At 40.8% G+C, this 14,814-nt stretch overlaps 1 protein-coding gene across 1 annotated transcript in view; it reads left to right on the top strand.

The window, feature by feature from the left end:
* Positions 1-14,814, top strand: part of LOC117524172 (E3 ubiquitin-protein ligase SH3RF3-like) — a 377,095-nt gene that overhangs the window by 246,946 nt on the left and 115,335 nt on the right. The window contains 1 exon segment of the mRNA XM_034185923.1: positions 8,460-8,555. Coding sequence (XP_034041814.1) covers positions 8,460-8,555 — 96 coding nt within the window.

Genomic DNA, 14,814 nt, shown 5'->3' with positions numbered 1-14,814 from the left:
TATCTATCTATCTATCTATCTATCTATCTATCTATCTATCTATCTATCTATCTATATCTCAATTGTACAAAACAGCCCATACAGCATCCATAGACCCAGTGGACTCTCTTTCCATGCATCTCTCTCTACTCCTCTGGTCCTGTGCAGTTCTGTGTCCTTGGATAATCCACAACTTCACGTACGGAATGGGATTGAAGCGGGTAAGCGGCGGGCCGCCAAGGCATAGAAAGAGTAATGAGGAGATGGTAGATGGGAGAAGAGATGCTCTATTTGCGGTGCAAATTAAGTTCATCTGCGAAAATCCCGCTCACACTCTGCGCTTGAGATAGGGACAGTGCTGATCGCAGCCAAGAGGCCCTTCAGTTCATCTGGGATGAATTCTCCATTACTTTCCCTGAATTCCCTGAATGCCCTGATGACATGTCGTGGGTCATTAATGCAAAACTGCTGGCAGCGCTTCCACTTCTTTTTCCCCGAACAGCTCGTCTTCCTCCCGCAGCCAATATTGTGGATAAACTACCTTTACATCATCGATTAGCTTGTGATATCCGGACTGGTCTTTTCCATGTGATAACAGGCGTTTCTCCAAATTTCTTGCCAGGCTTCCAAAAAATGCCCTGCTGTCCAAAGTTTTGTAGGTCACTCATCCTACGTGCAGGTGTACTCCAATGAAGGGGTCCTCCTCGACCCCACTCTGGCTCTGTAGGCTGTGTCGACCGGGCCACTCAGACATGGCCTCGAACACCCGGATCTGTCAGGAAATGGCTTTGTGTGACATCATGATGTTGCACTCTCATTTTTGGAGCTCGAGGGACAGCTCTGACAGCTCTTGTAATGCATCGTACATAAGGCCTAAGTTGGTTACAAATGCATGAGACAACAGGCGCTTTGCCAGTCCGTTGTAACTTTCTCTTGTTGTGCTGTCACGGGTAGGATCCTGTGCTGCCTGCGTAAAATACCTGTAGAGGGCAGGATAGCTTTTCCACACCGCTTCGACAGCTCTGAGACTAGATGCCACCCATCTTGTGTCCAACACCCGGCCAATTTTACACAGCTGAACATCCAGTGCGTCTGTGCATTCTTTGAGCTCTGCTCTATTTTTGTTTGATGTGCTGTACAATGAGTACAGCTTATCCATGAACATTTTGAAATGATTGACAGCTGCCATTTCTTTCACCACATCACCTACTGCAAGTTCCAGCCGATGCGCGGCACAGTGCCACACCACATGGTTTGGGAAGAGACTTTGGAGTCTGACTGCCACCCCGCTCTTGCGTCCAAGCATCACTGACGCACCGTCACAGGTAAGGACAACCAATGTTTTTGAGAGGAAGTCCTCGTTTAAGTTGGCGCGATGTAAAGATTCCAACAGCTTGCGGACAATGCCTTCAGAGCTCAAATCATCCAGCTCGATGAGTTCAAAGAAAATGTTTTCAGGTGATTCCATCTCTGGCAACTGCACTCGTAGATACACAATCAATGCACTCTTTCTATTTAAGCCTGTGGCCTCATCCAGCATCAGTCTGATTTTTGGAGCACAAGTGACAATCTTCTCAAGCAGTTTCTTTTTCATGTCAGTTGCGATGTGCTGTTGTATGTGAGAACACGCCATGTTGGAGTGGAGAATCCTTCCCATGTTCAGGCCGTTCATCTCCTGGCAGTCTATTTCATGCTCAGATCCGTAGGCTGGCCTGTGGCGCTTAGCTTCCTTGTAAGCAGTACGGAAAACTCTGGCAGTTGTTTGGATATGGTCAGCTTCATTATTTATTATTATGTTTGTCAGCGTGTCTTCTTTTGACTTATCAACAATATCGGATGCCATTTCATGCGCTTTTGTATTCCCATGCTCACAGATTTTTTTTCTTAAGGCTCTTTGTTGTTTTACAATGTCAAGTGCAGATGATCTAACTGTGCCCGAAACCCTTTCTTTGGCAAGCCGCATACCAGCATTTTTGTCCAGACCCAGCGATCCCACTTTTTTGCAAGTAGCACACCCCAGTCCCGTTTTGCTCATAGTCAGCCATGGATACATTTTTTGTTTTTCTTTAAACTGTTCTTTGGTCCAGATTTCCCCACTTGCTGCTTCACCTCCATCAATAACGAGACCTTCCCGCTCCTCATTCTTTCTGACTGGTGCACTAGCAGGTGCACTAGCTTCACTGTCATCCTTAGCTGTCTCACCGTGATCTCCCTGATCCTCGACAATCCCGCTGACTGAGCTGCTACATTTTCCGTGGCCACCGCCGTCCACCACAGGCTTAGCTTATTTGGGATCCGGCTGTCCTGATGGTTTGAAAAACTTCAGCAAACTTTCTTGCTTTTTTTGCATTTTCCCCCTGTGCTAGCGAAAAACATACATGTAGGCTACGCATGCTACACGATCAGATGCCCTCTAGAACGGAAGTGTGCACTCTCCTTTTCCATAATATAGATATTTTGTGGATCTCATTTCATGAGAGAAATCACCAACAAGACAGATATCAAAATCAGACATTGACACTAAACAAACTTTCATTTATTTATTTAATTGTTTGATTTTTTTTTTTATTTTTTATATTTTGTTCGTCAAGAGAGGTGGCAGATCAATGGATCCAGTATAAATAGATGGCGGAGCCAACGTCAGAGGTTCCGGAGCGCGCTCCAGCTTGCTCCCCCTCAAATTAAGCCCTGTGTAAACCTTAGCAAATAGTAGGTGTTGATCCACATCAGGGGTCACCATCCCTGCTGCTGAAGGTCACTGACCCTGCATGTTTTCCAACTCTCCCCACTCCACCCACTGCTGATTAACTAAATCAAGTGTGCTCAGCCAATTAGCAGCAAGGAAAAGCCAGACTTGACTAATCAGCTGTGGTTGCTGGAGATGTACAGTAGTGTTCAGAATAATAGTAGTGCTATGTGACTAAAAAGATTAATCCAGGTTTTGATTATATTTCTTATTGTTACATGGGAAACAAAGTACCAGTAGATTCAGTAGAGTCTCACAAATCCAACAAGACCAAGCATTCATGATATGCACACTCTTAAGGCTATGAAATTGGGCTATTAGTAAAAAAAGTAGAAAAGGGGGTGTTCACAATAATAGTAGTGTGGCATTCAGTCAGGGAGTTTGTCAATTTTGTGGAACAAACAGGTGTGAATCAGGTGTCCCCTATTTAAGGATGAAGCCAGCACCTGTTGAACATGCTTTTCTCTTTGAAAGCCTGAGGAAAATGGGACGTTCAAGACATTGTTCAGAAGAACAACGTAGTTTGATTTAAAAGTTGATTGGAGAGGGGAAAACTTATACGCAGGTGCAAAAAATTATAGGCTGTTCATCTACAATGATCTCCAGTGCTTTAAAATGGACAAAAAAGCCCAAAGACGCGTGGAAGAAAACAGAAAACAACCATCAAAATGGATAGAAGAATAACCAGAATGGCAAAGGCTCACCCATTGATCAGCTCCAGGATGATCAAAGACAGTCTGGAGTTACCTGTAAGTGCTGTGACAGTTAGAAGACGCCTGTGTGAAGCTAATTTATTTGCAAGAATCCCCCGCAAAGTCCCTCTGTTAAATAAAAGACGTGCAGAAGAGGTTACAATTTGCCAAAGAACACATCAACTGGCCTAAAGAGAAATGGAGGAATATTTTGTGGATTGATGAGAGTAAAATTGTTCTTTTTGGGTCCAAGGGCCGCAGACAGTTTGTGAGACGACCCCCAAACTCTGAATTCCACAGTTCTCAGTGAAGCATGGTGGTGCAAGCATCATGATATGGGCATGTTTCTCCTACTATGGTGTTGGGCCTGTATATCGCTTACCAGGTATCATGGATCAGTTTGGCTATGTCAAAATACTTGAAGAGGACATATTGCCTTATGCTGAAGAGGACACGCCCTTGAAATGGGTGTTTCAACAAGACAATGTTCCCAAGCACATTAGTAAATGAGCAAAATCTTGGTTCCAAACCAACAAAATTAATGCCTCACAGATGTGAAGAAATCATGAAAAACTGTGGTTATACAACTAAATACTAGTTTAGTGATTCACAGGATTGCTAAAAAAGCAGTTTGAACATAATAGTTTTGAGTTTGTAGCATCAACAGCAGATGCTACTATTATTGTGGACACCCCCCTTTTCTACTTTTTTTTACTAATAGCCCAATTTCATAGCCTTAAGAGTGTGCATATCATGAATGCTTGGTCTTGTTGGATTTGTGAGAATCTACTGAATCTACTGGTACCTTGTTTCCCATGTAACAATAAGAAATATACTCAAAACCTGGATTAATCTTTTTAGTCACATAGCACTACTATTATTCTGAACACTACTGTATATGGAAAACATGCAGAGCAGGTGATCTCCAGAATCAGGGTTGGTGATCAACGAAGAACATCATATACAGCAGATAATCACTGATTTAAAAAAAAACATATAAACATAATATGATAACGCTTTAACAATATTGTGATGGAGTAGGTGAGCTATATACACACATTTTAGGGTTGTTTAGCCCCTTAACGCCTGAATTTATATACCTGTATATAAAAAAAAGTTTAGTGTGTGTTTTTGCCTTTAAGTAGATGATAAATAATGTTGAGATTATTAATTTCACTTTTGCACAAAAAATAAATAGTAATTTTGGTATTTTGGTAATAATTTATGTTATAATGTTATAATAATAATACTGGTATGTTGCAAATTTGTGACAACAGGCATACTGGTCAATTTGGTATGTTGCATATTTGAGTCAAATATTGTAGCATATATGCGACAATAGGCGTTAAGGGGTTAGTAGATACATTTACATATTAATGAGGATTAAATGATTTCTTTTCTCAGCATTATAACTCATCAACAATGCATTGTCAGCACTTGATAGTTACAACATAGGTGTCCCATGGGTAGTAGATGAGTTGGTTACATTATGAAGTTGTTTGGTGTTTCTGTTGTGAATACAGTGACTCATTAACAATATGTTGTAGGCACTTGGTACTACAAAAGAAATACCACCTGGGAAATAAAGGAGCTGATTACAGTGTATACGAGGTCTGTCAATAAAGTATAGGTCCTTTTTATTTTTTTTCAAAAACTATATGGATTTCATTCATATGTTTTTATGTCAGACATGCTTGAACCCTCGTGCGCATGCGTGAGTTTTTCCACGCCTGTCGGTGACGTCATTCGCTTGTGAGCACTCCTTGTGGGAGGAGTCATCCAGCCCCTCGTCTGAATTCCTTTGTCTGAGAAGTTGCTGAGAGACTGGCGCTTTGTTTGATCAAAATTTTTTCTAAACCTGTGAGACACATCGAAGTGGACACGGTTCGAAAAATTAAGCTGGTTTTCAGTGAAAATTTTAACGGCTGATGAGAGATTTTGAGGTGATACTGTCGCTTTAAGGACTTCCCACGGTGCGAGACGTCGCGCAGCGCTCCGAGGCGCCGTCGTCAGCCTGTTTCAAGCTGAAAACCTCCACATTTCAGGCTCTATTGATCCAGGACGTCGTGAGAGAACAGAGAAGTTTCAGAAGAAGTCGGTTTCAGCATTTTATCCGGATATTCCACTGTTAAAGGAGATTTTTTTAATGCAAGACGTGTGGACGGATTGCAGTGTCGGCTCGCAGCCGCTGCGACGCTCCGCCACAGGAAAAACACCTCCGTTGGAAGCCTTAAGGACAAGTTGGAACATGTCCAGCTGTTAAACAATTTCTCATATACTCACTCCACTGAAAGCCATCAAAAGCCGCCTGGATTTTACAAATGGTTATCAACACGGAGGTGTTTTTCCTGTGCCGCCGCACCGCGCCGGCTGCATCCCGACACGCGGACCCGTCCGCACGTCTTTCATTAAAAAAATCTCCTTTAACAGTGGAATATCCGGATAAAATGCTGAAACCGACTTCTTCTGAAACTTCTCTGTTCTCTCACGACGTCCTGGATCAATAGAGCCTGAAATGTGGAGGTTTTCAGCTTGAAACAGGCTGACGACGGCGCCTCGGAGCGCTGCGCGACGTCTCGCACCGTGGGAAGTCCTTAAAGCGACAGTATCACCTCAAAATCTCTCATCAGCCGTTAAAATTTTCACTGAAAACCAGCTTAATTTTTCGAACCGTGTCCACTTCGATGTGTCTCACAGGTTTAGAAAAAATTTTGATCAAACAAAGCGCCAGTCTCTCAGCAACTTCTCAGACAAAGGAATTCAGACGAGGGGCTGGATGACTCCTCCCACAAGGAGTGCTCACAAGCGAATGACGTCACCGACAGGCGTGGAAAAACTCACGCATGCGCACGAGGGTTCAAGCATGTCTGACGTAAAAACATATGAATGAAATCCATATAGTTTTTGAAAAAAATAAAAAGGACCTATACTTTATTGACAGCCCTCGTATATTTGCATATTTATGAGGATGAAGTGATTTCTGTTGTGAACACACACACACACAAATCCATAGTGAGCACTTGATACATAAATCCTGGGCACTCCTGTTGCATAAATAGGCTGATTACATTTTACCAGTGAACATTTTCTCACATTTCTTGAGGATGCTTCATGACTGATTTAAAAATCAGAATGTGTATAATATTGTGACGCAAACTACGATTGTGCACACAACTGTAATGATACGGTTAATAGTTTGCACAATTTCTTTCAACTAACAACCTAACCATGCATTATGATACACACTTCATATTTGGAATGTGTATTGTGTTAACACAGATTTCATGCTTGCACAATAGATTAGATACATACATACATACATACATACATACATACATACATTTAACTCAATGTTAATATGGCATATGATGTGAGATGTATTTACATTTTGTTGTACCAAATGTTTTGCTCTCATAGACATGTTTTGCCCCTGCTGTATGGTTATTGGATGGTGGATGATGGTGGATTAGGATCAGGTGTGGTTGTCAGACCAAGCTTGTTAATTTTCAGGGCTGATGACTTGAATTGGATTTGAGCAGTGATGTCTCAGACATGAACTGGGACTCAAAGATTGACTGCAGCTGGAAAAGCCAGAAGAAGGTCCATATTTGACCTGTTTACAGAAACCAGATTGCGACTTTTGGGAAGTTAGGATGGACCATTTGTCTGTCTGACTGGTTGCCATTCAGGAACCAAGGTGGTGCCCATGTGTGGTGGATACAGCAAAACATGACATAAGCACATGCTCCCAAACCTGACCTGACTTAAGTGGACTATAATAATTTGGTATTTATATTAATTTTAATAGCTTAATGGGGACTCAGCTTGGATGCTTCCGGTGACTTGGACTCAGGCTCAGGCAGTGGGAACTCAAGATTCAACTTGAGGTTTAGTGACTAGACAGTAATGCTGAGTCAAACAAACAAATCATTACATTCTGACTGTTTCACAGTGGTTATATTCTAAAATGCAAACTAGAACGGGCACTCGGTAAAGCGCATACCTTCATCAACGCCACATTTGTCCCCATGGATACCAATGGATTACAATGTTATTTGATCTACCGCACAGCTTGACACTCATTTACACACATTTCACAATTTCTGCATGACCCTCTGACCTTTGACCCCAACTGCTAACCAGGGTAATGATGTCACTGTCAGAGGATAGAGAATTGAACACAGATCATTTTGGGGTTGGTTTGACATCAATGGGTTAAAACTAAGCGTGTTATGAAGAAAATATATTTTGAACTTTTTGTGACCTTGACCTTTACCCCAATCACTTTGCCCCAATGACCTTTGTCCCAAAATTTAGTGGAACCATCCTTGGATGAAGACCAATCTTCCCTGGAAAATGTCTTGAAATTATTTTCAGTAGTTTTTGCATAAAGTTAGTCACATACATACAAACCAATAAATAAATATACTGTGATCAAAACATGACCTTTGACAACTTTGTTGGACGAAGGTAATAACAGTCACAAATACACATGACTCTGCAGGAAGGATTTGATATGAATGTAGACAAAGCAGACACTTTTTCCTTTTCTCGCTCTCAGTATTTAAGTAGTTTTGACATTACATGGATCTTGAAATGAAGTTGTGTCTTTTATTTTCAAAGCATTGATCGCTTGTTTAGTGGCTTATCAGTATTTTTTAAAGAATAAACAGGATGAAATGATCTTAAATTTCCCCTGAAGGTTTGAAGAGTACTGTGTGTTCCCGAAAGAGAGGTATGACAACATGTACATGGATGTACTAATTGCAACCTTTAAAGTCTTGGCAGAAATTTGAAAATTCAATAGCATCTTGCTTTGTTTAAAGTCAGACCAAATATCATTTACCCCACAACAGTACAAAAGTGAAAAGCCAGAGTTAGACCTCTAATTTTGTCACGTGGGAAGCTTTGTTCTGCTGTAGCGGACTTTATGTTTAAAGCTAATTACATGTGCATAACTTTTACATATAAAATTGTCTTTTCTTCTTCAGACACTGTTCTCATATAGAGTTTGTAACAGCAGTTTTATCGTGTCTCTGCAGGATGAGGTGCTAACAGTAATCAGGCGAGTGGATGAGAACTGGGCAGAAGGCATGCTGGGAGACAAGATTGGCATTTTTCCCATTCTCTATGTGGAGGTAAACACACAAACAAACACAAATAAATTAGTGTGAGTTGGATGGATACACTGCATCTTGACAAACATGGGAAAAAATACATGAACGGTATGTTAGACTGAACTCTTCTTCAGTCGGCTGCTCCTGTTAGGGGTTGTCACAGTAGGTCATCCTTCTCCATCTCACCCTGTTCTCTGTATCTTCCTGTGTCATACCAAACACCTGCATGTCCTCCCTCAGCACATCCATAAACCTATTCTGTGGTCTTCCTCTTCTCCATCTTCATCATCCTTCTCCTGATATACCCTGTGTCCCGCACCTGTACATGTCCAAACCATCTCAATCTCATCTCTCTCAGTTTGCCTCCAAACTGTCCTACCTGCGATGCCCCTCTGATATGCTCGTTTTTATTCATGTCCATCCTCATTACTGAGGAAGAAATCACAGGATCTTCAGACCTGCCTCCTTTAGCTCCTCCCCCTTTTGTCTTTTTGTCAGTGCCACTGCCTCTATGCCGTACATCACAGCTGATTTCATTACTGTCTTGTAAATACTCCCTCGTACTCGTGCTAATACCCTTCCATCAAAAGGCCCTCCTGCCTCCAGCCACCCATTCTGCCTGCAGTCTCTTCTTCACCTCTTTGCAGAACTTTGTTACTTTGAACAGCTGACACTAAGTATTTAATCTTCCACCCTCACTATCTCTACTCGTGGCAGCCGCACCATTGCACCATGTTATTTCTCAAGACAGAGTGCATATATGTACTCTCTCATCCTTCAATTGACTTTCATTCCCCTTCTCTCCAGTGCATACCTTCACCTGTACAGCGTCATCTCAACCTACTTTCACGACAGACCATGCTGTCTTCTGCAAATATCAAAATCCACGGAAACTCTTATCTGCTCTCATCCATCAACCTGTCCATTAAACGGTGATGGACAGGTCTCTCTGTCACACGGATGCACTGTTTGTGCATCCATATGACAGAGAGACATTGAGAGATAGAGTTCTGCTGTCTGACCCACTTGTTCTTCTCTGGCACAGAGTCAGGAAGCACAGAACAAACAGCCCACAGCACAGTGGAGACCAGAAATAGAAACAAATACAATTAAGGAAAAATTCATGTAAAGCATTCCTAGACAGCAAATGGATCCGGGCCGGATGTAGTCCAACATCTGGTACCAATCCTGAAAACAGATCCGGTCCAGACAATTTTTGCACCCTGGCCCAGATCCGGCACAGCTCCACTTTACAGTTCTGGAACAGATCCGGACCAGATCTGAACTGGATCCGCAAAAGACCAACCGTTTACAGCCCATATCTGGCTGTAATCTACCACCACCCTTTTGGCCACATGGGTAAGTTCTTTATGAGCTTTTTTTTGTTATTTTTGAGTTTGTGTGTACAGAATAAATAAAATAAATTCAAAAATAAAAAATGGTGCGCCACCATTTGGATGTTTTTTGAGCTGTCAGGTTGTTGCAACCACTGGACTCTACAGTATTTGTATAGAGATTGAAGTGACGCTGTTTGTGGAAAGAGATTAATCCCCAGGTGGAGGGTAGGACTGTCAGCACAAATCATTCGGAGGATAGGGGTTTCAGCGGAAACCAATTTAAACCGGCAGGTGACAGCGAGTATACTTTTAAGTTTACCAAGCCGGGCCGAATGGTTTGTACTGAAACTCCCAGACTCCGCCCGGGGATTCTCTGCCGTGTTCATGCCAGCTGTCCTCAGATTTGGCCAATCCCCTTGATATCACGTAGGGGTTCAAACGAGACTGTGCTGCTCTATTCTCAAAAGATGAGTGACTGTGCAGGGACACAAGTGAGGGAAACCACCAGTTTAATTTGTTTGAGGTATATTTCATGAAGCGAGAATGTTCAGCTGTTGAGCAAACATTGTTTTGTGTTATTTCACTCTGTGTTTGATCCGTATGGATTTATACAATAGGCGGATTCCTCTGTGATCCATCCCTTAGTCTGTACTCTCAGTATGAGCTGTTACCATCAAGCGGTTGATTCGACTGAATCAGTTTCCGAACTCTTTTGCACCTGTATGGGTTGGAATTTTGAACAGCAGCCTAAAGTAGGCAGAGGTTGGACTGCAGTATAGAACCACAAAATGATTAATGCCTCAGTGTGCTCTTGTACAACTCCAGAGTTGTACTCTGCAGCGTTGTACCTGTGACGTGTTTATTTTCTACAAAGCTTAACGACAAGCTTGAGAAAACATCCTCTACGTGTGGCAATGAGATTGAGTTCAGTGTGAAGATGTTGAGAAGACTCCTGTGTGTATCAGCTTAAACCTTTATTTGTCTTTATATGTATGTCCCACTATCAGATAGGGATTCACACTCACCTCTTAATGTTGATGCACAAACGTGTGCATGCATGTACTGTATGGTGCTGACTTGCCTGCTTTGCAAATATTGGCTCATCAGCTGGATTGTCAGTATTACCTGGGGAGCGCGCACAGTCACTAAGGGACAAAGGGAACATTGAGCAAGATCTCAGCTCGCTGCTCAACACATAAAAGATCACCTTGGAGATTTTATTCATCCAAATGCACCAAGTGAAGAATTTTCTCAGTCAACAGTATTTCAAACACACACACACACACACACACACACACACACACACACACACATACATACATACATGCATACATATGCTCTGATATCTGCTTTAGTACAGCCTTATACCAACTGTATTTACAGAGAAGCCATCACAGAAATTGTGTGTGAAACTGGAAACAAAGTATGTGGAAGTTATAGATTGCATATATACTGGACACACCCTTTGTGATTTCACTGGGAGGTTGGTATTGAAGCTATAACTGGCATATTGGCTTAGTAAATGCGCCACCATCAGTGGAGCTAACGTCACCAAGCTATATGCTAATCAGTGCTAGGATTGTGCTAGCATACAAATTATCAGAAATATCTGAGATAATATAGCTTGCTGTGTGGTTAATTGTAGTAACCAACCATCTAAGAAGTAGGTGCTACAGTATTTCAGTTGAGTGAACAGTAGCCTGAAAATTTCACTCAACTGAAATACTGTAGCACCTACTTCCTAGATGGTTGATTACTACAATTAACCACACAGCAACCTATATTATCTCAGATATTTGTGATAAAATGCTCAGAAAGGACAAGCACGGTCAAGACAAAAGTACTTAGCAGCCACCGGTAAGCGGGGCCGCGCTGTGAGCAGCAGGTTAAAATTGCCTAAATATATGTTATTAAACAAAAATCTTCCACTGTACTAGATTTGTAACAATTCATCACAAATCTTGATAATCATACTGTGAAGCCTGTATAGAATTGCTTTTTTAATTACCTCCGCCAACAAAGTTGGAGGAGCTTATATTTTCACCCATTTGTTTATTTGTCTGTTTATGAAGCCTACAGCCCACACATTTTCAAATATGATTATGAAATTTTTACTTTAATTTTTTCATATCCTCATAGGCAATAACTGATTCAGTTTTTAAGGTCATAGGTCAAAGTCAGGAAAAATCTTGGAAACTTGGAAAAATCCATATCTAACACTGGATGAATTTTCAAAACTTCTCAACTCCAAAAAGATCAAATTTCTTTCATGTTTGAGAGTGGTATGTAGGACAGTATCCTTTATTCTTTATATATTTGATCTGGATCTGATCCAGATTACAGTTTTTGTGGCCATTTAAATTTAACATTGAAAAGCCAATTTAATGTATATTTTTATATTATATCTCAATCAAACATGCCTCAATCACTTTCATATTTGAAAGTGAGGTACCGACTGGCAGTCACTATCACCTGACAAAATTTGATCCAGATCTCATCTGGATTGTGGATTTTGTGGACATTTGAATTTAATATTGAAAAGCCCATTTAGTGTACATTTTGCATTATATCTCAATCAAAAATGCCTCAATCACTCTAATTTTTCTGTTATGGATTTACCTATACCACCAAAATTGGATGGAGGTTACAATTTTATGCCTGTGCGTCTGTTTTCCAGTTATTAGTCATAAACCGAGTGCCAAAAAGCAGTGACAAATTGTGCTTAGCAGAGATAACCAATGTTCTGCGAAAATTATCTGAAAAAGAATTCAGAAACCAAAAAAGTTGAAAAAAAAAAACCCTGACAATATCACCTGTTTGTTCAACAAAATTGACAAACTCACTGATTGAATGCCACACTACTATTATTGTGAACACCCCCTTTTCTACTTTTTTTTTTTTAGTAATAGCCCAATTTCACAGCCTTAAGAGTGTGTATATCATGAATGCTTGGTCTTGGTGGATTTGTGAGAATCTACTGAATCTACTGGTACCTTGTTTCCCATGTAACAATAAGAAATATACTCAAAACCTGGATTAATCTTTTTAGTCACATAGCACTACTATTATTCTGAACACTACTGTATGTTGTTTATTACCCTTAATATTTAAATATAGTTTTATTTATATTTATATATATATATATATATGATGTCTTATCTTTCTTATGTGTTATTATTTATTATTATTATATATACTTTTTTCTTGAGCTGTTGGGTGGGTAGGGAGAGTTCCCATGGGATAAAAAAGCTTTTCAACCTACCATCCCTCGTTCTCAAGACCAGGCACCTAAGTGGCTCTATTCTGCTGTTTTCTACTCTTCTATTTTACTCTTCCTTTTAGATATTTAGATATACCTTAGTATACTAGCATAGACCCACCTCAGAATTGGAATGTAACATATAAGATATACCTTACTGAATTTTCATGAATGGGAAAACTATCTAGCCGTTTTTCTACCAGGCTGTAAACATGCTTATTTCTGCTGTAAAATTTTGGGTGATTTTAACATATGGCTCGCTCTTCGAGCCAGCCTCAAGCAGCCATTTGAAGAACAGCAGGATTTGCCACTTCCATGTTGCCTTCTGTTGTTTAGTACTGGAGGTTACTGCTTGGTGAAAGTACGTTTGAATTCATGGGTCTTATGATGTCAGACATAATGCAAATGTTGAGGTTATAAAACTAGATCTGTCTCTCCCTAATGAGCACAGAACTTAAAGTTAACTATAGGAGTGGGCAAATTGACTTATATTACTTACATTGTAGGAGAAAATAAGTAACGCAGACTCAGCAGACCTGCAAAGCTCCCACAGGGTCGAAGCCTTGGTTCGAGTTCAGCCCATAGGGTAACAGGCCCCTGCTGATACCTCTGCCTGCTGGTAGAGTGCTTATTCATGTTCGTTTGATTCGGCTGAGCGTCCAACATCCAAATGTCATTTTAACTTAAATTCTAAAAATCACACAAGGAATATAAACAGCTCTGCTCAAGAAGAGGACATCCAGCACTGTACAGTGGGTCTTCCTGGGTCAGGTTTGTACTGTTGCACATGGTTCAGAATTCTTTCTGGAGTGCAGCATAAATAAATCCGGGATGCTCTAGTACTGAATCTGCTGTGTGCAAACACATGTGGACATGTTTTGTGCACAAGTGCCAGCTTCATTTTATTGCCGAATCAGTGCCATTAAAACCAGGTGGAGGACATCAACTGCTGATGTGCACATCTGCTTTTCTTCTGCCCCGTGGATACAAATCACTCTTCACCCAAAGACAAACTCTGGCAACTGCGCCTAACAAAAGGCATCCAATATTTGTAGTAGCATGGGTATTTACATCCATGTGATAGCTGAGCATCTGCAAGTGGTTTGTCAAAGTTAAAAACAAAAAGTCAAAGTTTGTTTGAGCTTCTCAAATGGAAAGATTTGCTTATTTTTCTCTGTAGTGCTGTAAATTTAAAACTTTTGGATTTTGCACTGTTCGATACCACATTGGGCTGTGTTAACTTATTTTCTCATATTATTTGACTAAAGCATTTTTTGACTAATTATTATAATTAACAAAATAATTGATAATTAAAATAATTAGTCGCAGCTTGATAGTCTGTTCATGCTCCTGGAAATTCTCTTACCGCGTGTGTCCTCCAGCCGAGTCTCACGAGAACAAGCAGCGCTATAACTACGGCGTGATTCCATCATACATTTGGCATTGATTAGCATAACTATTAATATGGAAATGTGAAATCCCTAACATTTAGTCCACACGGGTGTGTTCTAACATTCTCTCCAGAGACTATGCAGGAGTTTGATGTTGCGTTAAAGAGAGATGATTTCCATGTAAATTGGTTGGAGGACTGAAGCTGCTCTTTCTTAACAAGTGTTAGTTTGTGCGTCGGTGTCTCACTTTGACCTCCGCAGAATGAGTTCCGTGATTGACAGTCATGGCAGGA

The sequence above is a fragment of the Thalassophryne amazonica genome, chromosome 14, assembly GCF_902500255.1.
Source record: "Thalassophryne amazonica chromosome 14, fThaAma1.1, whole genome shotgun sequence".
Lineage (NCBI taxonomy): Eukaryota > Metazoa > Chordata > Actinopteri > Batrachoidiformes > Batrachoididae > Thalassophryne > Thalassophryne amazonica.
This window is presented reverse-complemented; position numbering and strand designations above follow the sequence as displayed.